We start from the raw sequence: 27,636 nt of genomic DNA on the forward strand, positions 1-27,636 counted from the left end.
CCCCGAACTCTGTGTAGCACAGGCTACCTACAAATAAAAGCAACGCCTCGGAGACTGATCTTGGACAGATGCTGGCAGTAAGGGAGCCCAGATGCTGGGCCTTGAAGAATGGCAGAGGGCTTGTTTCCTGAAGCATTTGTTTGGATGTGGTCTTAAAAAGGGTTCAGGATTATTTTCTCTGAGGTTGATGCATCAGAGGTGAAGGTGGGAGGGACCCGAGAACACTAGGAGGAAATGCTGGCAGTCTTGACTCCCTGAATGTAAACCATAGCCCATTGTGCCTTTCACAGTCCTCGTATGTTATTTGCTTTGAAATAAACATTTCTAAGAGGATGGTCACGTTAATCCATTTCAGCAAAAACAAACAGTCTTCTTGACACCTTTGATTATGTCATACATTTTCATAGGTATGTGAGACAGGAGGCGAGAGGGGTGTCCCACTGGCCAGAGAGCCATCCCTCCTCCGTACTGAAGAGAAGGCGTTACAAACCCAGCCTGTCCCAACATTTAAAAAGACAGAACAGCAAGGGGCAAAGACAGATGAGCTAGAAAGGGAGATGCAAAGATGGACCGTTGAAGAGGCTCAGGGAGGAACAGCGGGAAAGGAGAGGAAGAAGAAGGTGGAGATATTTATTTATTTATTTATTTATTTATTTATTTATTTATTTATTTATTTATTTATTTATTTAATTTATACCCCGCCTATCTGGCCCACCGGACCACTCTAGGCGGCTTCCAAATATAAAATCAAATAATAAAACATAGACAAATACATAATAATCAAACAAGAACAGTAAAAATAAAAAGGAAAAGTAAGAAAAAAATCAAGAGTTGGCTGGAGGGAAGGCCTGAATAAACATCCATGTTTTTAATTGGGTTTTAAAGGTGCCCAGCGTGGGGGCCGCGCAAATCGCCAGAGGGAGATTGTTCCAGAGGCGAGGAGCCACCGCCAAGAAGACCCGGTTTCGTGTCTTCTCCTTCCGGGCCTCTCTCGGCGTCAGGCTCCTCAGCCTCACCTCCTGACTTGCGCGGGTGATCCGGGTAGACCTTGGTGGTAGGAGGCGTTCCGCCAAATATCGAGGTGATAGAGGTGGGAACAGCAGAGATAAAAGAGAAGAGCAGTTACCGCCAGGCTGGGAGTGGGTATGGATGGAAGACCCATGGACTGGGGCTTGGGAGAGGCTGAGAGTACCCAAGAAAGAAGCCGATTGTAGGAAAAGAAGGTGGAGGCTAAAGAGTGGAGAAGGAAGCTTAGAGAAGGAAAAAGTAAAGGAGGGAGCGATTGGAATAGAGGATAAGCGAGATGAGGAGGAAGGGATTCAGAGAGGACCCTGGAAGCATCCTACATCAGAAGGATGTCCCGTGTGGGATGATGGCCAGGATGATGAGACCGTGCCCTTGTTGGAAGGTGAAACAGGACAGGCTATAGCCACCAATATCTTTACAATTATTTTCATAACCAGTTTTTACTTTTGTTTGTTTTCAATGGAAGCTGTAGGTTAGAAAAGCCATGTTTTACAGAACCAGGCAAGGGAAATTAAGATTTTATTTTACTTTTCTTCTCTTCCTTCCTTCCTTTCATTCATTCATTCATTATTTTTATTTTAACTGCAAATGATCATAACATTTCTTCATGCCTTCGCAGACTCCTTGGGAGGACAACACGACCCCCTGGGGGTCCGCAGACCGCAGGTTAAGTACCTACATCCTAGACTATCACTCTGTCCACTAAACCACTCTGTCTCTCACTTATAATAAAAATCATGTGCCCCCTTACAGGGATCCTTCACAGGTAAAGAACACTCTGAAGTGGTTTCCCATTCCCTTCTGGGAGCATCCTGGTACTGTGCAGCTTGCCCAAGGCCACACAGGCTGGCTCTTCTGGAATGCCCTTTGGGGAACTGAATTTCCAAACTCTGGCTCTGCAGTCAGATATCTAAACCCCTGAACTATTTAGTGTATATATTAACTAGGCATCAAATATATTTTGTTTAGTAGAGATGGGCACAAATTAAAAAAATGAATTGCAAAATTCATCAACAATTGCTAATTTGTGATTTCTATCCATTCAGACTTTACCAAACTTGCAGGGGTTGTAGAGGAGAATCAGGGGAAAGTTTCTCTCTGATTTTGGTGTCTCTGTGTGCTTAGGGAGCTCTTTTATAGGGTTTTAAGGGAAAAAATGAATTGATGAATCAATTCATCAATTTGTCAGGGGAAAAAATCATAAATTCATTATTTGTGATTTGTTCAACCTTGACAAATCACAAGTCAAAACAAATCACCGTTTCTCCGATTCATGTCCATCTCTATTGATTTGATAATGAATAGTTTTTAAAAAGACACTCAGCGACACCAGCTTCTGTGTGTTGCTTTAACATTAAGCAGCAACTGCAATCTTTTAAAAAAGACAGTTGGAACGGGGCGTTTTGCGTATCATTGCCACGGAGGAACAAGTTGGATGACCTTTTTTCCCCTCTGAGCCAAGTTTGTTTCAGGGAGAGCGTAGAGAGGATATTTATTTGAAATGGCTCCCTGGAAACACACAGCAAGGCCAGAGAGGAGGCAGACGGCCCAAAACACGAATCCAAATATTAAAAGGCGCCTGCGTCCATATGTGCAAGACAGGCAAGGCTGGAGCCCTAGGATATCAACTCAACACCACTGTCCTCCGTGCCAAGAGATGGGGTGAAATGACCGACCCCAAGCGAGAATGTTTCCCCCACCCCTAAGAAAGCAAGGGGGAACTGGTTGAAAGTTGAATGGAAATCAACAAAACTAGTCTTGCACTCTTGCAGAGAAAAACTATGTTTCATTTAGATTGGCCTGGGAGATTATGCCCCAGAGATAGGATTTAATTCCCATTCTCTCCATTTTAACCCCCCCCCCCCCCCAGATTTGCCAGACTCAGGAAGAAATGAGGTGGGTGTGAGATGGAAAATATGTTTTGTAATTTTTTGGGGAAAAAAGCAAATGTATCTTCCAGCACAGAAAAGGGTGTGAAGCCTTGAAATAAGTGAGCAGAGAACAAAATATATACATTTTAAAAACACATGGAAGTTTCATGGAGGCATAAGGAAGCAAAAAGGGAAGCAGAATGCTTCTTAATTCGTAAGGTCAGGCAGTCAAGGCCAGCCTCTAAAATCTGATGTGAGATTAGATATGCCTCTCTCTCTGTCTCTCTCTCTCTCTAAGCTTGGAATTAACAATATACAAGTAGCATAGCTAGCTTTACTTTGGATAACAGGAATAGAGTAACTTCTAGTTACTGTGAAAAGTTACAATCAAAGAGCATTTAAGGAGTGTCTAGACAGGATTCCCTCCCACCCTTTATGTCATTTGCTTACCAATCCAAAGTGGCTGTGTTTTTTTTTTTTTTTTTTTTTTTTGAAAGAGAGACTTAAAGATAAGAGAGAATAACAAAAATAAAGTAACAGGCAATACAGAAAGTAATTTAAGAAACTATGTTTCCTAGCATTTTAACAAATATCAACATTTGGTCACTTTTCCGACACTATAACAAGTAGTATAAATAAAAGATACTGGAAAGTAACAAAAATAAAATAACAGGCAGTGCAAAAAAGTAATTTAAGAAACATCTTTTCCAAGCATTTTACCAAACAGCAAGAGTTGATCACTTTTCAGATATTGACTGTCATTAACAGTGCAAATTACTTTTGAAAGGTAGCTTTCCAAGCTCACCTGTTCTTCTAGGAAGAAAAGGGCACTCTCTTTTATGCGGTCGGCCCTAAGGCTATGCCACGGCCTTTGAGAGCAGATACCGGATGCGTGGCTGTGGTGGAGTCCCCGGGGTCCCTTTCTGTTGGCGGATAACACTGTTATGGGTGTCACACAGCCCTGCTCTGACTGGTTCAAGGCCCTCAGGACGCCATACCCCACCTGGGAGTCTGATTTGCTCACAGATGAAGTAAAGAGGAGGGAAAGCCATGTTCTCCTTCGCCTAAGGCAGTCAAAGGCCAACCTTGCCAACGTTGGCCATAGGATGGAAAATAGACCACCACTTCCTCGTGGGCCTGACAGTCTCAAGGCCCCTTTCCTTCCCTCTGTTACCTCCATAGGTCTCAGAGAAACATATACGCCTTGTGGTGGGGAAGGCTCGAGTAGCCTTGCCCTCTCCCTTGGAAAGCTATGGGGGAGGCACTGGGTGATGCAGTTGGCGGCCTTCCGGCTTAGATCAGAAGCATGTTGGTTTACTTATCTGGCTATTGCTTCACAGAACAGGACGGAGCTGAAGAAACCTAATACCTCTGGCATTTGAAATTCCCATCAGCAGACTCCCCCTGCTGGGAGGTTAACTGGGATGCCAGAGACGCTTCAGTGCACACACTTGTGTGTAGCAGAGAGAGAGAGAGAGAGAGAACAGCGGCTAGTGAAATCTCTCCCTGGGTTGCTAATGAATCCACTTTAGTGCTGTAGACTGTGATTTGAGAAGAGGAAGCCAATGTGGATTTCCACAGGGAAAATCATTCTGGGTAAGGTGGGGCTGGGGAGCTGAGACTGTCATCCACAATCTTGATATTCTGCCCTGCCGGTGGGCCAAGTTACATTACAACGAATAATGAGAAGTTCAAGAAGTCATTCAACAACACCCATAATTTAATTGGGAGAAAAATGCTAATATTAAAGAAAAGTTGATTGGAAGGGTGAGAAACGGGGAGTCTGAGCCATCACAGGAAGCTTCCCTTCCACTCCCTGTGGATTTATTTGATAGCTACTCTCCAAATTGCCCAGAAAGGAATGTGCTCATAGCTTTTGCTTGTCCAGACATGAGGCCAGGGAGTGTAAAATACAGAGATGGCTTGGGAGACAGGGGCAAAACAGGAGAGCTCTGGATGGATCCTGCCCTGTGAGTTTACAGCTCTTGCACATCTGCACCGGCTCCGGGTCCTGAACAGGTTCTAAGGGAGCCTCCCCCAAGCTGGTGCCCTCCAGAGCTGGTGGGCTACAACGCCCTTCACCAGCAACCAGTTCAGGCCAATTTTGGGGGGGGGGGTAATGGGAGATGTAGGCAGGCACATCTGGAGCCTACCAGCTTGGGCGAGTGTTGTCTACATCACTCTACTTGCTCCAGAAGTACATGTATGGAGATAATGACTATCTGGAGTGGGTAGAAATCCTTGCTATTGACCAAAAAAACTGAAGGGACAGGGAGCCAGTTCCCCCTCTTCATGTTTCCTTGATGAGTTATGTTTTTGGGATGTCACATCTCCTAAGCAGGCAAAAGATGTGGCATTTTAATTTTGCACTGCAGTAATGATATGCAGCAGCCAGCTCTCTGGCTCCATTGCATGCTTACAGCATGAAGAGTCAGGCAGAAGACAATGGCAGACCTACATTTTTGGGGTCCTGACGCTTGAACTGTTATAGGAGGGGGCCCTTTTAAACCAGTCACAAGGTCTGGGTAACCATTGTTATCTTCTTCAAAAGGGTTGTTCCACAACAGATCACTTTTAAAAAAAAGGGCTCTAAACTCACTTCTGGGACCCCTCTGGGATTAGGGGGCCTGAAGCTTAAGCTTTGTTAGTTCCACAGTAGGTCCATCCCTGGCTGAAGAGACATACTGGGGATGAGGGTGGACATTGGTGTTGTTGATTCTGCCTTAGGACTTGCAGCATTTTTGTGCCAGGCTGTGTGATGCTGACAGCTCTATTTCAGCTTGGAAAGAGCTTGCCAACCTTTCCTTTGGCTTCCTACTCATGCTAAAATTTCCACCCAACGTTTTATATAGGAAACTACATACATGAAGTCAGTACGGGCATCTTCACATCTTACTAAGGTATATGTGCATTCTTAATTACAAGTGGACCAGACTATAAACCTCAACTGGTACCAGGTTCCCGTACTGTGGCAGGCATTATGGAGCTATCCTGATGTGGTTGGATGGCAATTCCCATTGGCCATACTAGCTAGGGTGAATGGGAGCTGTAATCCAACAGCATCTGGAGGGCTACATATTCCTCATCCTAGCAGTACAGACAAAATAGAATTGCCTTTGGGTAACCAATGGCAAACCTTGACAGCATCTTAAAGAGCAGAGACATCACCTTGCCAACAAAAATCCGAATAGTCAAAGCTATGGTTTTTCCTGTTGTGACGTATGGAAGTGAGAGCTGGACCATAAAGAAAGCAGACTGCCGAAGAATTGATGCCTTTGAATTGTGGTGCTGGAGGAGGCTCTTGAGTGTCCCCTGGACTGCAAGGAGAACAAACCTATCAATTCTAAAGGAAATCAACCCTGAGTGCTCACTGGAAGGACAGATCCTGAAGCTGAGGCTCCAGTACTTTGGCCATCTCATGAGAAGAGAAGACATCTTGGAAAAGACCTTGATGTTAGGAAAGTGTGACGGCAAGAGGAGAAGGGGATGACAGAGGATGAGATGGCTGGACAGTGTCTGCGAAGCAACCAACACGAAACTGAAACAACTATGGGAGGCAGTGGAGGATAGGAGGGCCTGGCGTGCTCTGGTTTATGGAGTCACGAAGAGTTGGACATGACTAAACGACGACGACGATCCCAAGACATGTGCCTTGAAATCTCCTACTAAAAAGGAAGGAAAAGAAAACAGTGGTTCAATCTCTACACCTCTTTTTCAGTCCTCCTGTCTTCCAAGGCTTCTCGCTTGCTGTGGGGAGGACAGACTCAAAATGTGCTGTACAGTAGAGGTGAGGAGGTAACAACAGAACTAGGGAAATGGTGGGAAGAAATTGTTGGAGTTTTTACAACCTCACATGCTGCCTGGAGAAGATCTGGCTGGGAGGGACCTTTCTGGGCTGGGGTGACTGTCAATCGATCTAGCACACACCAATCGTTCTCTCCTGCCTCTGAATTCGAAGAGAGCCCCGCTTTGAGTCTGTTGAGGTCTGTTGTTGAAGGCAGTCAGTTTGCTGTTCAATCCGTTAAATCGTAACTAATGAAAACTTTTATTCTTTCTACTATTCATGTCTCAGAGTGAGTTGTTGAGACTGTAAGTGCCATTTAATGAGAAAAGGCATAGACTGCTCAGGGGAGCTGGATGCTATTCTGCTCCGGGCATCGCTGCACATCTGCTGCGCAGCTGGAGGGATTTCATCAGAAATTCAAAACCCTGCAACAGAAACCACAGCTGCGTGCAAGAGAAGAAGAAAGGCCACACCTAATATCCAGCTTACAGCCTACACATATATGAAATCAACACACAAAGCAGCAGAGGAGGACACAGAAATGTTCAGTATGCACAACTTCCTGCAGAAAAGTGACATCTCTACAGGAGCTTCATCCTCTATGAAGCAGCCCAAGCTGTACACCTGAAGTTAAATTAAAGAAACACAGGCAAGTTCATACAGTGACACTCCAACAGTACTGTATCACCACATCTCACCTGTGGATCTGACTCAACGCTACAGACAGTCATATTCCTAAAGATGCGCACTGCTTCCATTGTCCACCCACGCGTATGTTTCTCTTGACTCACAACACAGAAGCTGTGCAGAGAACTCCCAGAGACCAGGGCTGTGTGTTGGTTGCCATTTCATACAAGCACACAGACACACAAATAAAGGAAAATTACACCGGGTACCAAATTCAGCTTCTGGAGACAACTTTTTCATTTCTTTTTTTAAAAAAGAAAGGCATGTTTCTAGCTCTGAGGGTTGAAAAGATATATTAGAAAGCATGTGGGCAAAACCTTCTGAAATCTGAGATGCCAGGAGGGTGCAAAGTAGTGTACAGGATTTCTAGGGTTGAGGTGGGGGAAGAATTTCAGCCCCTCTGTTCTTTCTATTAATAAGGAGTAGAATAAACTGTGTAGAACAGTAGAGGGGCAACGTACACACAATTAGGAGAATGAAAAAGTTGCCTAATTTGCACAATGCATGCAGTATACAGAAATCACCTTTCTTGGCCACCATTTTGATATTTTTAAAACCTCAGGATACATGCAACTCCATCTAGTCCAATGTTTTCCCATCATATAGTCTCAGCATGGCCACATCATCCTTTCTAAACACAACCAATTCAGATGAAAACTTTACCCTGCGAGTTCTCTGAATCTTAGCAGAAGAGTTAAAACAGTGAGTGGTTCCCAACCTGGGGTCCCCTGATGTTCTTGGACTAAAACTCCCAGAAGCCTTCACCACTAGCTATGGTGGCCAGGATTTCTCAGACTGATAGTCCAAGAGCATGTAGGGACCCACGGTTGGAAAACACAGAGTAATTTTTAAATCCTGGCAACCACTCAAGCCCTACAGTGAGAGGAAATTATTGTCCAAAATTCAGAGAAAGGCTATATTTAATATTGGTTTCTGGTTGCAGAGCTGGCCCTTGGAAACAGCTGTATCACATTCATACTTCCCTAGCACCTCAAACAATGTTGTGTGATTCTCCAGATTCTGCATCTTATCTGCCAACTTTTTATCATACCAAATACCTCTCGGGATAGTGAGTGCCTACACCATTACCAAAATATTGGCAGTAGCAGTTCCTAGCATCAGAAGCATTTAAGAGCCTCTGCAAGACTGGAGGTTATAGTGTCCCAGCACAACCCCTCAGCCTGCTCCTTTGGGTTTAGCTTTGCAAACAAACTATTTGCAAAACGCAGCAGCCATTCTTCCAACATTTGTGGAAGTAACACCAGGTCTGTTTCTTTCCCACTTTTCAAATGTCCTGTCAAGCTGCTTGTGAGAAGAGAGGAGAACTGTCATATTTGGCTTGGCAGAATTACGGTCCAGCCATTTGTCTCCAAGAACTGGCATGTTGGCCCTTTGTCCTGCTTGCTCCCAAGAAAAGGAAGATCATGGTGCTCAAGATTCAGTCTTGCTCCTTCCCAGATCATCTACAGACTCCATCTATAAAGGAATCCCCAGTTCAGCTGAACTCTCTTCTTGACTTCCATTCAGAGACTGAAATTTGGAGACAATGCGGGCAGTCTCCGGGGTGATCTCCAAGTGCTTGCGTTTCCCACGGGTGTCTGGAGAGGCACTGCGGCTATTTGATCCTGGCTGCAGGAGGCCACTTCCTGACTCCAAGCCAGACAGGGTAGTAGCCAGCAGGGCCAGGCTGGAAACCCTGGGAATGTTGGCCCGGGGATGTTTCACAGGCATCCGGCTGAAGCGTCCTCTGGACTGGGGGCAGACGGAGGCATCTAGGTCACACAGAGGGTCCTTCGGTTCAGTGTCATCCCTGCTGTTCAACTCTGAGAGGAAAAAATGGGGCATGAGAGTTAGGGAATGAGACATCCTGTTCAGTCTACCATCATGCTTGCCTAAGACAATCGGCTGAGAAGATTTATAAAAGAGGTGCTCCCTCAAGTGGTGAAAGATGTCGATCATGTGAGTACAGTATCTCACTTATGTACCTTGCACTTAGCATACTTTGTTTCGTGATTGGTCATCACAGTACAGTATTAATTTGCAAGTCCAATTTTGAAAAAAAAATTTCTTATGTCCTGTCAAGTCAGTTTATAGCAAATTGAATAAGGCTTTCAAGGTAAGTAAGATTTACCAGCTCGACAACCTCAGTGAGTTTCTGTGACTGAGCAGGGAATTGAACCCAGACCTCCTAAGTCCCTAGCCCATCCCTCTATCCACTACACCATACTGGGTATTCCCCACTGAGGAACCTCTGAGCAAATCCTAGTGTAAGAGGGAAAACAGGTGAAATGAAGGAAATAAGCACACCTCTCAATGTCTAGTTCAGTGTTTCCCAACCTTGGGTAACCTGAGTGTTCTTGGACTACAATTCCCAGAAGCCCTGTCCAGCACAGCTAATGCTGAAGGCTTCTGGGAGTTTTAGTCCAAGAACATCTGGAGAGCCAAGGCTGGGAACCAGTGGACTGTGACCCCAAGAGGTAGCAAGATTACCTCAGGGAAGCAGATAGCACTCCTCATTGACTACTCTCTCTGAGTCCTCAGAGAGGCAAGAGGCAGCAGGAAATTGGATCTTCCAATCAATGCTGCAACCGTTGACCTGTGCCCCTAACTCTAACACTGATTGCTCATAGTGGAAGCAAATACATCAGCTACCTCACCTTGGTGGCTTTTGGGTTCCAAAAGGCCTATTCTGTTATCAACGTGTATGGCTCTAATGTCAGCCTACCTTTCATAAGCAACTGAGAAGAAGCCTCTTGACTAGGCCAAGAGTCTCTTAACTAACCTCTTGTTTCCAAGATTGGCCCATTATATGCCTCTGGGAATTCTGTCCTGGCTTTCCCAAAGAATCCTAGGAACCACAATTGATGGAAGTGCTGAGAATTTTATTCTAGATCCCCAGCCCTACCTTCTTTCCGTATGACCATGGTTCCCAGAGTTTCCTAAATATGGCCTGACTATTAAACCAGTTTAAGTCTGAAGTGTACAATTGCCTTGAAAATTCCTCCAATGTCATATCTTGACCACTGTTTTCATCCACCTATAGTTTAGTTTCAGCATTACAGTACCTCACTTCTATTCTGCACCATGAGGATTAATCTACTTTCTTTCTCCTGTGCATCAAACTCATCATATGAAGAGTATGTGTCTTTCCAGCAATCCCTTGCACCAAGGAAGTAAAGAACCTGGTGCCCTTAAATAACACCACCACCTAGCTAGCTCCTATTGCTGAGACAGAGGGCGGAGCTATTCTGAGCTGCTTCTTTACTATGGTTTCTTATTGGGTGCTTGGCATTGCCAGTAATTTTACTGGGTTTTTTTTTATAACCTTGTATGCTATCTGTTGTTTGAATGGGAGACACATTTCTGAGCTGGAGGGATTGTCTGTCTATCTAGCACTAACCAATCATTCCTTCCAGCTTTTGAAATTTAAAGACAGCCTCTCTGCTGAGTGTTCTATCCCTCTCTTTCAATGTTAATTAAAGTTAATTAAAGGATTAATTAAGAGGATGAGATGGCTGGACAGTGTCTGCGAAGCAACCAACATGAAATTGACACAACTACGGGAAGCAGTGGAAGATAGGAGGGCCTGGCGTGCTCTGGTCCATGGGGTCACAAAGAGTCGGACACGACTAAACGAATGAACGAAAGGATTAAATATTGGTTAACACACTGGAATTTAACCTAGATGTGGCACAACAAGAGTGTTCTCAGTCAGTAAGACTAAGGGCCAAAACAGATGTTAGAGGAATTAATATTTCTTCCAGTCAATGCATTTTCCCTCCCATAGTGGAATTTCCTTAGAGATACATGTCTCAGCAATCACACCTGGGAAATAAGGGAATGTTTACATTCTAATGACCAACAAGAAAACAAAGCACACTAAATGCAAGATATGTAGCTGAGGAAAATAGTGTACTATGACAGTGTTTTCCACCACTTTTGAGAGAGCACAAAGTGATGCCAACAATATAATCAAGTAGGACCCTTAGGATCAGTAAGTCAGTAAAAGGATCTAGCCCATTTTGGATGGGGTGGCTATCCACTTTAAAAAAACACACCAGATTTCCAATGGGGGACTACTCCTGAATCCAGCTTCTCTCCTGGGTTCCCCAAATGGCAGCTGTGGTTAAAAGTGCATTTGCTCACTTTAGTAAAAGGTGAAAGAGTTCTGTTTAATAAATGGTGCCTTTTTTCTGGCAACAATGCATCATCCACAGTCACACATGCTTCAGTTACATCTGTGCTGCATCACTGCCACACCTTCTACATGAGGATGCATCAAAAAACTTCTCAGAAGCTTCAACCAGTGCAATATAATGCTGTCAAATTATTTGCTGGTGCCAGCAGTTTGAAGCATGTGAATCTCTAAACATTTATCACACGTGGATTCTTTCCAACAAGAATGGCTGGAAGTAGTTGAGGGCAGCATTAAAGATAAGGCCACAAAATAATCCTCATTTTAAGTCACACGATTTCTGTAAATTTTATTTGAAATACTACAGTGCAGGGCCAACCCACCAAGACAAGGCAACCTAAGCAATTCTCGAGAGAGCGCCATATTTTTGGAGTGTCAAATAAGCATGAAATCAGAGGGATTTGCTCCACCATACCTTGGAGTGTCACAGAGTCTCTGCAAGTGGCATGATGCCATAAGCCAGCCTTAATTACAGATATAAAGAATTACAGGGGAAAAACAAAGCAAAAAACCCACACAAAATAAATAAAAATAAAAGAACAAATAAAATAGACAAAAATGTGGTGGCACCTTGAAGACTAACTTATATTTTAATGTGAGCTTTCGTGGACATAATAAGAGAGAGAGAGATAACATGGCAAATATTCATACAAGGCATCAAAATATAGAGCTTTTATTTGGTTGGTTGGTAAGAAAGTCAATGGGTATTTAACAGTGGGGGTGATCTTTGATATATAAGTGTATTCCACTGAAACTTGTAAGAACCTCTGTCATGAATAACAATGGTAAAATAACATGGATGTTAATTATATTGAGGAGACTGATCACTTATTTATTTATTTATTTATTTATTTATTTATTTATTTATTTATTTATTTATTTATTCTCTCTCTCTCTGTCTCTCTCTCTCTCACACATACACACATACACACATACACACACACACACACACACACACACACACAAACTGCCCTATTAGTGCATAGCAATATTCTGGGCCGTTCCCATCATCATCATCAAATCTAGAGTAAAAATTAAAATCACATCACTGAATCAAATAAAAACAAGATGTCAGTCACACTCACAGCTCAACTTGGACTCAATTTGGGTGTCGTCCCCCCCAATGACTCACACTCAACTCACAGCTCTGAACTCACCCACCTCTCCCCCTTTTTTTTCTGGGGAAAACAAGTTTGTCCTTCATGGGAACTTGGACCTGGGGCTTGGGTCTCAGACCCAAAGACTTGCCAGTATCCTTGTCGGAAGACTTTGGAACGGGAGGATGCAGCTCCACCAAGAGCTCTAAGTGTTCTAACTTCTTACAGTCACGAAGGACATTTATATAAAGAAATCATAATTCAGTTTTGAGCTCTCTGATCGAAGAGCGGATAAACCATCTTTGCTAAATGTTTGGGATTTTGACACAACAAATCCTGTGTAGACCTGAGCTGGGGAACCTATGTCCCTCCAGATATGGTTCGACTCTGAATCGCATCAGCCTGGCCAACAATTAAGGATGATGAGAGCCACCCAACAATATATGGAAAGCTGTAAGTCCCTCAGTGCTCTGCAAAGAGGCACAGTATGGACGTTAACGGTTTTGGGCGGGTGGTTGAGGCAGCTCTTTTGGAAATGGCTTAGCTCAAGATTTTCTTTGCAAAATATAGTCCCTTCTCATCATTGAACAGCTGATTTGTACACCAAAAAAAATTACCTACGGTGTCTCTGCTTGGCGGACAGTCGGTTTCCTCCATCCTCTGCTTCTGCCTGGCCTCAGCTACACCATCTTGAGTTACACAATCCTCTTCATCAAAATACAGTGCAGATGCGTGCTTCTGCTGGGAAAAGTCATGCCTGTGAAGCAGTGTTTTCAGCTCTGGCCACAATGTTATGAAGTTCTGCTCTGGACATTGCAAGAAAACTATCAACAAGGCAAAGAGGACCTGCCAGAGGTAACAGCTATAGACGAATGGAAGAAATCCCATTGGGTTTTCTTTTGGAGCCTTTGGGAGCAGGGGTGGAGGGGATCCTTTAATAGGAAACAAAATCATCACCAGATCACTACTGCCACTGGTTTAGTGGTGATTTTTTTTAATGATAAAAGGCTCTCTTCCACTCCAAAGTGTTCTCTGGGGCAAAGGGAATCTCAGGGCCAAAAAAGGGGAGAATAAGAAACTTTTAATTAATTTTAAGTTAAATGTTTCTGCACCCTTTAAACCAGTGTAAAGTTAGACAACTGACTTTTGCCCGTGTTGTTTGTACTTCTCTGGAACAGAAAAATACAATAAGCCTTCAAATGACAGAAAAGAACCCCTCCCCCCCCGGCCGGCTGCCTCGCTTCTTACCTCAGAAGAGACATCAAGACTTCTCTCATTGCTTGAGAGAGTCTCTTGGGTATTTTCTTCTTTCAAAGAGTTGTCCCGTTCACAAAGGCCACCTGAAGGCAGGTCATCCATTCCAAAAATCCTTTCGTAGTTGAGGATGAGAAATTCCACCAGCTGGGACTGGTACCCAGAGTCCACCAGGCATGACATGGAAACATCATTGCTCCCGGGAGGGCGGATGAGTGTTGGGCCAAAGATGATCCCCAGATTGTTGGGGGACATCTTGTTCTCCTCATATCTTTCAGCCACCCTTGGAGAGAGAAAAACAACCATCAAGGATTTTGGTTTCCAATCGAAGTGAACATTTTTTTTCATGAATGACAGCACAGATTTGAGATGTTTATGCTGCATTTCCAACAGCAATTCCACTTTGTGAATGGTGGGGAAAATGGGAATCCGGGGACTTACCCATTGAATCCTGGCAAATGTGTCTATGCTTTCTGGAAATGTTGCATTTGAGGATGTAAAACTTATGTGAGTACACAAGTCTGTGCACTGAATTTGCATGCACAGGTTTTTGTGTGTGTACATGTCTGTGGGTGAATGTGCGTGCATAGGTGTGTCTACAAGTGCATGCATAAATACATGTATGTACATTTAAACACAGCATGTATTCTTTAGTGTTTGTGTATGTAAATACAAATCTATTTATGTGCACATTTACAAGAACATGAGTGTGCATAGGTTTGTTTGTGTAGTGCTACAATACACATACATGTGCAAGAGCATGCCACAGGTTCATTTGTGTAGCTTGTGCATGGGTGGATACATGGCATTTATATGTATGCTTGCATGTGGGCATGTATATATTCATGAATGCATGATTCTGTTAGTGTGAATTTGCCAGTTTATGGTTCTGTATATGTGTGTGTGAAGGTAAATGCATATGCATACAAGTACAGTACATATGTCTATGCATGTACACATGTGTATGAATGTATGTGAGTGCATGCACCTATGCAAGAATCTGATTTTACATTAACTTGAGCATGGGTATGTATGCATGTGTGTATGTCTGCACGTGAGTGTGTGTATAGTTGTGTGCATGCATTGCACAAGTATATATCCACACATTAATGGGTCTGTGTTTCACCTGCATATATGTATACAAACATATGTGTACAGATAATGTACATGTCTCTCTGTGTGGACAAAGGAGCATGTATATGAATGCACACAAGGAAATTGTTCTGCCTATGTGGGTGTAGTTCCCTTCATGCCTGTGGTGCATATGTGGTGTGCCCCCCCAGTTCCCAGAACGAAGGAAAATGTTACCCACAGCTGCAGTATGACAAAGAAATGGCTTTTTCTATATTCTTCTGTAACAGGGACTTGGGAGAGAAAGTTGACCTCATGTCTAAAACATAAACCAGGCTTCCCAACTTCAAAATGTGCTGGGTTGCAACTCTTGTCACAGACCCAGCCAGCCAGTTGCTCCTGGTTCCCCTAACTATAATTAAACATTTAAAATAGTGTTAGAGCTGATTTAAAATATTGCTACTTACGACCCTTTTTTTGAACCCCCAAAGTTGTTGCAATTCAGACAGATCCATCACACCTGATCTCTCCTTAGGAAGCAAGGCTTGTGGGTTCAGCCAGTTTCCCCATTACCTGTACAAATGAGCGATGAGGTGCCGCAAGGTGTTGTAGTTGGTTGCTGGCATTTCACTCAGTAACTCTTTTGCCCTCTGGATGGGATCTGCCGATGTTTCAGAATCTCCCACTTTTCTTTCCTCACTTTTCTGCAAGCTCCTTGAGAGGGCCATGAAATCATCATAAAGAGCGTACGGAAGCACAGGACTAGAAAGCTGGAACAAGAAAGGATCAGAACCCCCTTTTCAGTCCTGGTTGTCCGGATCACAAATATTTTCAGTTCTCACCAGGCTACTACACTTTTAAACAACTCTGCTACCAGTCTCTAAAGAGGTGGATTGTAGTCCACAAAAATGCCGCTAAAATAAGTCTCTTAATCCTAAAGACACCAAAAGTTTCCTTCAATTTTCCTCTTTTGTTATATTACCAACAGTATCTTTACAAGTCTAGTATCTACAGTTCCCTTCCTCTCAAGTCAGTCACAATGTTTTCCCTTGTTTACCAGCCATCCCAGTTCTCAGAGTGTTGTATATATCTGGGCAGATAATCCATGATTTGATGATAAAATTAAATAGCACCTGAAAACATCTGAGTGTACAGCAAAAGCTTTTCTCACCCCAGGTAATCTGCAAATGAGCCTGCTCTGTTTTTGGGATGGGTGTTCAAGACTTAATCACAGGATTCCTTGGAAGTCAAACACCACAGTCTCCCTGAATCACATCTCTCCGACACCAACGTGCTTTTTTTGCTCTGAGCATGGGTTACTTATCAGATTGGTTTCTACCATCAGTGCTTCAGTAGGGCGATATTAATATAGTAACAATTAATATTTTTAACATGTTCTTAGTTTTAAATGTTAACAGCAATGAAGCAAGTGTCCAATACTGAACATTAAGCTTTAACTAGCTGTATTTTAAATCTAGCATTCCCAGCTTTGGCGGAATGTCTTCTCAACAGGGAAGGACATAGTAAAAGGATCAGCGTTACCTAATGAAAGAAACAGATGTGCCTTTCCAACCTCCCAGTAGAATATAAAGATATGAGTCCTCTCTAAAAGACATAAAACAGGCCTAAAGAAGAGAACTGCAGGATAGCTCAGTGGTTTGGGTATCTGGCTGCAGAGCCAGTGGTTGGGAGTCTAATTCCTCTTCAACAGGGGTGGTCTCAAGGATCCATACGGTCCCTTCCAGCTCTCCAGTTCTAAGATGATGATGATGATGATGAATGGCAGACATCTTTGAACTTCCAAGATATGCAGGCACAATTCTCCATCATCTTCAGGCTCATAGGAAAAGGTACACACCATCAGGTCTAGGTTTAGGGGGAAGTCTAACCCAGTCTTGGGGTTACAGCAGATATAACAGCCATAAGCTCTTCATTACTCATCAAACTCTCAAAAAGGCAGGAAGAGTCATGTATCCAAAGTTGTTACCAGCACAAAAATACACGGCCTGTTTCAGTTAGATGGGGGCAGGAGCCTAGCCTACTGAGATGTGGAAGGGTGAGTGGAAAAAGCCTGTTCAGATTCTTCATTTGAAAATGCTGTCATTGCCTGTAGTTGAAACACATGTTGGTTCAGTTTCGCTTTGAAAATAACAGTCCTGCAAGTTGGCAGAGGAATCAGGAGGTGGTTGGCAGCAAGACACTTCTCTGTGCAGAACTACAAAGGATGTTTGCATTTTTTTTTTTTGCTTAAAAATTCTGACTGTGAAAGATTGTCATGTAAATGTAACAGCATGTATAGAGAAAGGAAGACAGCTTGCACAATTAAGAGGTACAGTATGTACATCATCTATCAACTGCCTGGATAACTCAATGAATTAGGTATCTGGCTGCAGAGCCAGAAGTTGGGAGTTTGATTCCCCACTGCACCTAATGTGAGCAGAGACAGCCTGGGTGGCCTTGGGACAAGCTGCGCAGTTCCAGAACCAGCCCCAGAAGAAGGGAATGGTAAAACCACTTCTGAATGCTCTACATGTAGAAAACCCTGAAAAGGTCCAAAATAATTTGAAATTGGCCGGACATTGTATTATTGTTACTATTACATCATGATTCATTCCAACTGTGTAAATGGGATTAAGCCAGGATTGTTCCATAGTTGCACCATGAGCTGTGAATTTTTTTTTTAAATTGGGTTTCTTTTTGTCATTAGATAATACAACCTCCCAAAGGTCTGGAGAATGTGTATTTTGATGCTCTGCCTGCTAATGATTTAAACCAGGGAAACATAACTCTTTGGTCCCAAGAATGGGGCCAGCTTTGAGGCCAGTTTTGGGTTTTTTGGAATCTGCTTTGAGCTGGGAGACTAAAAGAATGGCTGGAAAGAACAGTATGGAGGACAGGTTCTCTCTCTCTGTGTGTGTCTCCCTCCTTTCCTTTCACACAGTTTTTACTCTGCCCATTTCTCCAGGAACTCTGATGTAGATTACTCAGCCCTCACTGTCATCGGTAGTAGTGAAAGAAGGATCAGTAGGGAATTGCTGGGGAATCTGTAGGGCCAGAAGTCTTCAGAGATCCGTGGGCTGCACACGCCCATATTCATGCCCTTGTTTGCACATGTCTAACATCAGCTTCAGGGAAGCCACTTCCTACCCAAGAGAAATATCAGTCTCGGCCTGTTTTCCTCTCAGCTCCTTACCTCCTTAAGGAAATGTTTAAGAACTCCGGTGATGTCATGAGGCGAATGGTCCGAGAGCTCCACCAGTCGCTGGCCATTCTCAAAGGCCTGACACAGCCTTTCCATGCGGACCTTGGCCCCACTCACACGGTAAATTCCCTGCATCGAAAGAGCACAGAAGAGGCAAGGGCAACCCAACTGAGAAACTGGTGGACAGACAGTGTCCAGAAGAGAAACACAGCAACACATTGCTGAGCCTCCAGAATCAGCAATGGCAGGAGGCTGGAGACACAAGGAAGACAAGATGGCTGGGACTTAGAACTGGGCAGCTGGCAGGGGCTGGTTTCTGCCTTTCCCAGAATTCTGTGGCTCAGGACGCAGGGACCACCACTGAGCAAGGAATTCAGGGTTTAGTGGCACTAGTAGGACAATTTGCCATGGGACAACACTGAAAAACAGATTGTGGTTCTGCAAGTGGCCGTACCTGAAGATCTCACAACTTTCTTGACCCATGTTCTGTACTCGCTCTTTGTGCACTTCCATTGAAATACTGCTGTATGGATAACACCAAGAAGTACGCATTGCCTGAACCAACTGGTCCCATCTGGTCCCATAATACAGTTTTCTCCTTGTTATGGGTGTGGTGGCAATAAAACCTATGGAGATGCGACTCATCAGTCCCCACTGATTTAGTGGATCTACTCTAATGCAACTTACTATGCTAAGCAACAGGATTTCAGCCAATATTATGGTAATGTTATGAGATCCCTAGACCTTGCTGTAGCTCTGGGATTCAACATGTCTCAGTCTGGCCCTGTATGGTGTGTGGAGATTGGGACTGAAGATGGATAGCCGGTGGCTGCACTGCTTGCATTGCCACAGGAGCACAGCCTGTACTGTGACAGCTTTACCTCGGGAAGGAAGGGCTTTACCTGCACTCCGAGGGCACGGGTTTCTATCTCCGAGGTACACTTCACCACAATGAATGGCACTTCCTCTGGGAAATCCCGTGGCACTTGACCAAAGCCAACCCCGAAGAGTGACATCCGTGCTGGCAGCTTCTGGTGGGCACAGGTGATGAGAAGAGTCTCTAGGCATTTCTTGTGACAAGTCAGCAAGCACTGTGGGTGGATCAAGAAAACTGAATTGGTCCGGCTGGGCTCTCTTCCAACCCAGAAGAGAACTCACATTTAGTTCTCAAATGAGAATATTCTTGAGGAGGGTGCAATGCGTCAGCAGCCCAAGGGTGCTGGCTGAAGGAGATCCTGCCCATGATCACAGGCTATGCAGTTCTCTTGGGTCTGAGGTACCGACCATCTAGTTGATGCTGACTTCATAGACGGCTATTGTCTTAATCTGAATGCCTGTATAGTTTTAAAAGTGAAGCCACTGCATAGATAGACCTTTTTTTCCTAGATGCACACCCAAAATATTTCTAGTATAGAATCATAACTGAAAAAAAGAGACTGTGATGAACATCAGCACCACACATGAATACCCTTCAGGGAAGCGTGATGGCCTGCAGGTCTTTGTATAATGCACACACAGGGGCAGAAATCACTGCTTAGGCTGATATTTCCCGGCTGATTTTGAGACTCCTGTTTTCTAGTGAAAGGGCACTTATCCTGAAGTGTTCCGAGAATGACAATCTTTTTGAGATATGAAATTTATACCCCTTTACACTAACTCACCTCTTCACACTCCGTGCCAGTGACCATGAAATTCTCGCATTCTCTGCATTTGGAAGGCCCCCGCAACTTCCGCAGACGGTGAGTCTGGGCAGCGGTCGACAGATTTATGTTCTTGAACTGGCCACAGGACACACCGTTTTCAGAGGCATCCGTAGAATCTGGACAGGGGGTGAAGCATGTGGTCCTTAATTAGTTTCTACTGGATAGGAGAAACTCAAGAGACAAGCTATATGTTCCAGACAGCATGTTATTAGGATTCATTAGGTGCTGAAAATACATCTAATTAACACAGCAGGAGCTTTTCACATTTCCGAAAAGTTACAAATTACATTGCTTTGTTTTGTAGTTGGTCATTGGGAGGTAAAGATGGGTCTCATTTTCAAGTATGATAACTCCATTGCAGTGGTTTGCTGGAATCATGTCTCTTCAGCCTCTAATACTGTGCTCTCAATGCCAAATAATTTGATCTTCTATTCTTACACAGATGAATAGCAAAGCACACACCTACATAAAGAATGGGCAGGAACAGATAGGGAGAACTACACGAGATGAAAGGAGAGTTCTTGCAAACCCTTAAACTCATAAAGTTTGAAAATGGCAAAGGAATAATTTTTATGAAAGGTAGAAGAGTTGCAGAAGGTATGGCAGGCAGTTCCAGTGAATGCAAAGTTATGTTGTGTTGACCTTGCATTGATTTAACCGTTAACAGAGAGAAAAATTTTCCTGTCCCAAGCAGCGTTTACAGATGCTAACCCATTTGTTCAGTTGCCTGAAAATATGTTTTTTAATATATATTTTGCTTCTCACCATTGTCATACACTTGTGTCAGGACTTTGTCTTCACCGTCTTCTGAGGATACTGTGCCAGTGGATGGAGCCTTCAGCAACTTCTTGTGGCCTGAACAGGAATGAGACATTTCTTTTAAAAAGGAAAAAAAGTGGAAGCCAGCTCAGAGCCCAGAGCCAGTTAAGTTCAAGGCCACCTACACTGGGTTTTGCATAAGAATTCATGAATCACTGCTTCACTGTAACATTCTCAAACCTTCCTCCAACATTCCAGCTGCTCATCTTGCAAGGATAGTGGAGCTGCCAACAGTGAATGTCTCTAGAGGAGACGGTGAAATATCTGCCTTAGGTGATATGCTTGAGAAGAGATGAGCACCTTCTATCTCTAGAAGAGCAGACTGGAAAGTAGTAGCTTCAACTGAGAAATAAGCAGGGCCATTTTCTGGAGAACAGTGATTTGAACACTGAACACTCCCATCATCCCTCATCATTGGCTATGCTGGCTTGGGCTAATGGGAGATGCCATCAAGCAATTTCCCTGCTTTAAACTTAGAATTTGGGGGAAAGGAAAAACCCTTCCAGCCATACATGGACTTGCATTATTTTTCTAATTCATTTATTAGGACATGAAGTTGGGGTGCAATTAAATGGGCTATTGTCCTATGGTTAGATTCAAGCTGAGGACAGGCTGGTTCACTCCTTTTTCTGGTGACCACATGAGATATGTGCCAAACTATCTACCTACTTGAACCTTTTTTTGTCCCTGTCAGGGACTACTGTTTTTTTTTTTTAAATGCCAGTAGGATTGTTCTGTTTCAGTTCAGTTCCAGCATGTGTGATCACTGAGATCAAACCAAAGCAGATGGCTTGAACTATTCAATTGCTTAAGCTGCTTAATGATCTAGAGAAATTGAAAGCTTCCTTCCCACTTACCTACAAAGGGGAAGGGACAGAAAGTTTTCCATTTCTTTTTAATTGCTGCTAATGTATCTGATGCTTTGAAAGGGCTTTTAAAAAAAGTGCTTTCAATACATTGCTGATATGCTGTATCAGATAGCAACAATTAAAATGAAATGGAAAACATTACCCCCTTCTCCTCCATGGAAGAGTGGAAAAGAAGCTTTCCATTTCTCAAGATTGTTAAGCAGCTTAAACAAAACATAAAGGAGGAGGCAGATGGGGGACTTTTTGTTTTCCTTCCCTTTAAAGAGAAACAAGACTAGATGGTGCTAAACAGGATTGCTTGATGTACAGTGTGCTCAGTCCTTGTATGTAGCTGTAAGGATCACCCCAAATGGCATCCTGCACCTCAAAGCGAACTTGTTTAGCACCATCTAAATCCATCCAGGCTGGAATAATTGGGCCATCTGGTTGCAACCTTGGTTAACTCCTATTTATTTGCTACAGTATTGGCCATTAGTATCTGTACACAAGTTAAAAATACTGTATATGTGAGTTTGAATTCAAACCCAGGTTTTTAAACTGATTCTTTTAACATTACAGGGAATGGTGTGTTGCCAAAACATGCACACACAAAAAGGTGACATCACCAAGTTATACACTATGACTGACTAGGAAAACAGTGACCCTATAACAGAAAAAAATATTAATATGATGTCTCCAAAATGTTATAGTAGCCTTCCTCTTGGACAAAATGTACAATCAGGCTATTCCAGTTCTCTCCTTCATATGACCATGCTTAATTTTCCAGTTTATAAAAAAAGAGAAATAATATGAAACAGGATGTACTCCCTCACACCTGGGCTGGAGGTGGGTGAATCCAAAGACTGGCCTTCAGTACTCCCTCCAAGGCTTTCTGTGTCACTGTGGAAAGACTTGTTGCCACCTGTAAAGCAGAATGAAACAAAGTTTTTGTATAATTTAGATTTTCCAAGCAATGAGAGTGGGAGAACAGCATCATGGCCATTCCAGTTCTCCCAGATTTTTTCCTGATGTGTTGTGGGCTCCAGTCAAATAAGTGTGGAAATCTAAAAGCCAGTTCCTCCACACAGATAAAAGATAACTGATTCCCCTATCTATACTTCAGCCCAGAAATATGAAGACATGAAGGACTACCACCAGAGATATGGGTTGTGTTTCTAAAGGTTTCTGTGGTAGCATAGCAGGAACCCTCAGTTCCTAAAGCCATTCTTACATAAGACGTTGTTAACATAAAGACCTAACAGTTTATTTCTAAGACTGTAACAGAAGCATAAATCATATGAACTCTCAGTCTTAGTTCCTAGGTGCTTATGTTTGTTACCTAGGCATACTTTAACTTTACAAAGGCACCATGTCATGGCTACCGGCTCTTATTTTCTCCCTCATACACACCACCTTTAAACAAATACATATCATGCTCTCTCACTCCAACCACACCCACTCCCTTTTGGCGCCTACACTCTCTTGAAACCAACTGCCAACTTTTAAAAGCTCACAAACAATTCCATGTCTTTCATTCCTTAGACCCACCCATCACAGTCTTCTAAGGACTGTGATTGGCTGCGCTAAAGAACCAATGAGAAGGCAGACAGGGAACGGAAGCAGGGGGTAGAAGAAAGAGCACTGAGGTGGTGGTTCTAGACCCTTTGTGACTAATCTTGATACCGCTAAGCCTGTCTGGGTCAATTTTACAATAGTTCTTCAGCATTCCTATTGTGTCTTTAATAACCAAGTGCCAATGAATATATAAGCAATTTACTGCCTATCTGGCGAATATGTTAGCAATAAAATCTAGCCTCAGTCTTTCCCTTAGCGATGCCTGTCTAGCATGACTCCTCACTCACTCATTGTATCTGTATGGTGAGCGAGCTAATGAAGCAGGACTGGCTGTAATAAGACTAATAACTGTGCAGGGAAATCATTCTGAAAATATTATATCCTTACACAGTGAAAGAAGAGGGGATGGTAGTCTAAGAAGAGTCGGCAGTAGAGAATACCTGCTAGTTTATAAGTCAATGAGCATTACTAAAATAATTTACTTCAGACAGTGGCTGGTCTACCCCAGGGAATAAGCTCCAGCTTCTAGTAGATTGAAGTATCTTAAATGTGCTGAACCGCTATATCTTATTTTGGAGATGTCCTGTTCTGACTAAAGACACAATTTATCCCCTGCATCAGAATACCCAATGAGTCAATCAGCCTTCTATCTCTCAGGCAATCTACACACTCCCCCCCCTAGTTTCCAAGGGCAAAGGACATATGAAGACATTTGGTATCTTTTGCCAAAAGAAAATGAATAGGGTGGGGTAGGAGAACTCTACTGAAAGCTTTTTAATATTGTAGTAGGATAAATGTTCACTGGAGGTAGGGGAGACAGAAAACTAGGAAAGATTATCTTAAATGATGGGCTAAACATTTTGGAATTTTTAAAAAGCTACTAAGCCTTGCTCTTTCTCCTAGTTCTTTTGTAGGAGACAAAACAGATTCTTGATTCTATCTATAATATGATATAAAATAATGGTACTAGCATAAGTCAACTTGATACCTTATAAGGCATACATTCGTTTAACTATACTGTTATGAGGGAAGAAATCCTGACATTGCAGGCAGCTGCATAGAAACTAATTGCGTTCCATAGGGATGATGACACCAGCGTTGCTGAAATATTCCTGATACAGTCATGAAAATTTTCACTAGTACAGTTGTTTCGCTTGTAGTGTCCCATTGGGAGTGGGAGCCAAAGCAGGGTATTCCAGGGTTGAATGTTATGAAGTAAGTTATCCACAGAGCTGCAGAATTCAAAATCTCTTCGTTATTTCGACATGTTTACAAAACAAGCCTTACACAATGCCAGTTTTGGTGTGGTTGTGATTATTTCCCTCCCACTGGAAACAGCAGGACAGGAAAGAAAGAGAATTCAACTCCCTCAAGCTAGCCAGACTACCAGATGTGGCAGTTGTTTTGCCATGGGATCTCCACCACCACCAAAGGATAGTATTACCCTGTAATTAACTAGCTAACTAAATTTATGAGAGGCTAAAGGAATTTCATTGTAATGAAGACTGGCTGAAATACTTTAAAGGAAAGGGGCAGCCTGACACGTCTCTGGGTGTGCTTGGTGAAGTTGCTTATTTCCTAAGGAGAAGAGGCAATATTAGGCCTTGGGAAAGAGCAATAAAGAGAATTCAGGGAGGAAAAATACAAACTTTAAGACAGATAAGCAGAGAGGGGAGACATGGCTATGAAAAATACCATAGGGACATGACATAACAGACCAAACCTTTCTCTACTGGCCCATAAAATGATTGCAAATCCTGTCAGAGATCAGGTGCTTATGAGTGGGGTTGAGGGAAATGGGGAGTTCAGTTCCCTTTGTGGAGGGAATAATTCATCAAATTATTCACCCCACTCCTAAGCTCTGGGAGAGTTCTGATCCATACATTAATCTCCAGAACAAGCAAACTTCCTCCTCATTTCAGTGTTCAGCTCCAACACTGCTTATGCAATAGGGCTGCTTTTCTGCCTACGTGACTCCATTTACTACAACTAAACTTACTAAATTTACTGTATCTTACTTTGCTCACTGCTCAAGGAAGACAGCTTTCCAGAGGTGTCTTCTGAGGAATTGCTGAGGTCAGCAGGAGGGGATGAGATGCGGGCAGCGTTCTTCCTTCTGACATTGGAGGGTGACCTGAAGAAACAATGCACCCATCATTCTTCACAGTTTTCCCACAGAAAACAAACATTAAATGGGCTGTGGAGAAGCATTTGCATCTCGAAAAAGTCAAGCTGAATTCATTCAAATGAATGCTGTGCACATGGCAGTGCATTTTAAAGTTGCGGCACTACAGCACTCTTTCATTTAAGTAGTATTTCACTACAATATATAATATAATCTTAGAAGTGCAGAGCAGGAAGGGACTCTATGGATAATCAAATCCAGTCCTGACAAGAAGGCACTGTGGGGAATCGAACTCCGAGCCAGACCTCAAACACTGAGCTACCCAGCAGTTCCTAATATGCGAAACACTAATATGTGTACATGGATATGTGTATAAAAGATGTACACACAAACACATACACTCACAAACTACTGCCAAGACAACGTTTTTTAAAAACTGATTTTAAAAATGAACAAGGTTATAAAATGTAGCCCAAAGCTAAAAGCAATGTGTGCTGCTTATATACCGCTTATATAGCGCTTCAAGCACTCTCTGGGTGGTTTACAAGTTAATTACGGTATGCAGGCTACAAATTGCCCACCCAGCGAGCTGGGTACTCATTTTACCAACCTCAGAAGGATAGAAGGCTGAGTCAACCATGAGCCGGCTACCCAGGATTGAAGTCCAGGTTGTGAGCCCAGTTTTGGCTGCAGTACAGAAGTTTAACCACTGCGCCACAAGGTGCAAAAGGTATGCTGAATGTATGCTGAGCTGTAATGGCCTCCCTGGTCTGCTTCACCACTGCCCACACTGAAGCCACACCACTCATAGGAAGGCAGAGGAGCATCCATCAATGCATTAGTGCTCCAATGAAGACTGTGGGGCTCTTCCGTCTTTCTACAGTTAGACTCATGTGGTGAGAAAGATGATGGAAGATTCATTGGGGAAACAACGAAGGATTACAGATGGATGTTCTCCTCTTAAAACGAGAATGGGCAGTGTATGGAAGGTGGAGTCCAGCAACCTCTGGGATACTACATGTTCTCCAATCTTGCTGTACAAGGCATGGCAAATCCTTGTCGAATGACTAGTGTGGAAGCAGCTTTGGCTTCATGTGTTCTTTGTCCCTGGGCCTTGATTAGCCTTGATTAAAAAGTATTGAAAAAGTTTTCTGCTTTTCCAGCAGTTAGGGCAACCTCAAAAAACACTAAACCCTTTGGAAAGATGGCTTATAGGAATGTACCACTGAGTCATAGCCTATATCCAGTTTTCTTCTTGTCTGGAGCACGGAAAAGAGTTATGTAGAGTAAATATTGTATTTCCACATACTGTACATTGCTATTCACCAGATGAAATTGTGCTTTACGTGCTTCATTTCTAACTTATTTTCCAGTAATATTTATTGTTGATGCCATACGTCTCTTATCATAGGCTATCATCATTCTTTCAAAACGGGATAAGCCTAGTCAGTAGGAATTGTGATGCCTCTGAGGAAGTTAGGTCTTATTTATAAGAAGCCAGGGTGGATTTGGAGGTATATTTTTTTGTGAGTTATTCTCTATTTTTTTTTTCAGATTTGTGGCTAGAGAAACAGAAGGTTGGAAATACCCTCTGTACTTCTTAAAGAGCCACTATAGATTGTCTTGATTAAAGGCAGCTTCCACAACTGCACTTCCTCCAGTAGCATCAGTGAACTGGGGAAGGGGAGGCCTTTGAGTGGGAGAACACAGTAAGAGGTACACATCCTTTCCCAAAAAACCTTGTCCACAACCCAGACCTTTAACTCCATCATTTCCCCTCAGTTGGATGCACTTGCCTCATGTTTCAGAACCTAGCTGGGGGATGGGTATTATTCAAAAAGATTAGGGATGGTATTTGCCAAGGAGAATTCACCATATCTGGTTGCCTCAGAACATATAGTTCTGCCCTTGGGCTCTTCAAAAGATATATAGCAAATTCATGGTTAAACAGCTTAAAATCTTTGCCTGGACAATTTATTTTAGTTTATCTCCCCCAAACAGTCAATTCAGGTATGTCTGTAAAATAAAATAAAATATAAAAAGAAATGCAGTGGATATAGCACCATACGTTATTGTCTGACTTTAATAAGGCCCTTTACTACATAACATGATGTTGACCCAGGACAGTAATAGACAATTGACTCTCTTTCTTGTGCATCTTTGGCCTACTGGTGAAATGGCCTGACTGATCAGCTGTTCTACATCCCAGTGAGGAGTTACACAATTCTGAGTGTCAAAATTGTTGGAGGATGATGGGAGAGGTAATTGAGAACCCGTTTCTGCCAAAGAAGGGCTTAACTGCTAGCTCTTTACTCAGTAGGTTCTGAATGAATTCCAGGTATTTCTATCCAATCTTGTAGGGTGTACAGAATTCAGTCA

The 27,636-nt window shown here is 43.1% G+C and overlaps 1 protein-coding gene across 9 annotated transcripts in view; it reads right to left on the bottom strand.

Moving 5' to 3' along the window:
• Positions 1–7,625: 7,625 nt before the first annotated feature.
• The window catches only part of GMIP (GEM interacting protein), a 64,580-nt gene continuing 44,569 nt past the window's right edge, over positions 7,626–27,636 (bottom strand). For 2 of the 9 annotated variants that reach the window (XM_072991281.2, XM_020779333.3), the window contains 10 exons: positions 25,151–25,266; positions 22,393–22,479; positions 20,656–20,745; positions 19,849–20,006; positions 19,090–19,278; positions 18,179–18,316; positions 15,559–15,755; positions 13,909–14,197; positions 13,278–13,461; positions 7,626–9,191 (listed from right to left, as the gene is read on the bottom strand). In XM_072991281.2, the coding sequence (XP_072847382.2) occupies positions 8,845–9,191; positions 13,278–13,461; positions 13,909–14,197; positions 15,559–15,755; positions 18,179–18,316; positions 19,090–19,278; positions 19,849–20,006; positions 20,656–20,745; positions 22,393–22,479; positions 25,151–25,266 (1,795 nt within the window). In that variant the 3' untranslated portion in view covers positions 7,626–8,844. Of the gene's footprint in view, positions 9,192–13,277; positions 13,467–13,908; positions 14,198–15,558; positions 15,756–18,178; positions 18,317–19,089; positions 19,279–19,848; positions 20,007–20,655; positions 20,746–22,392; positions 22,480–25,150; positions 25,267–27,636 lie in introns of those variants that run through there. The other 7 variants (XM_072991278.2, XM_072991280.2, XM_072991279.2 and 4 more) reach the window with 7 other exon arrangements.

Source organism: Pogona vitticeps, chromosome 2 (genome assembly GCF_051106095.1).
Source record: "Pogona vitticeps strain Pit_001003342236 chromosome 2, PviZW2.1, whole genome shotgun sequence".
Classification (NCBI taxonomy): Eukaryota; Metazoa; Chordata; class Lepidosauria; order Squamata; family Agamidae; genus Pogona; species Pogona vitticeps.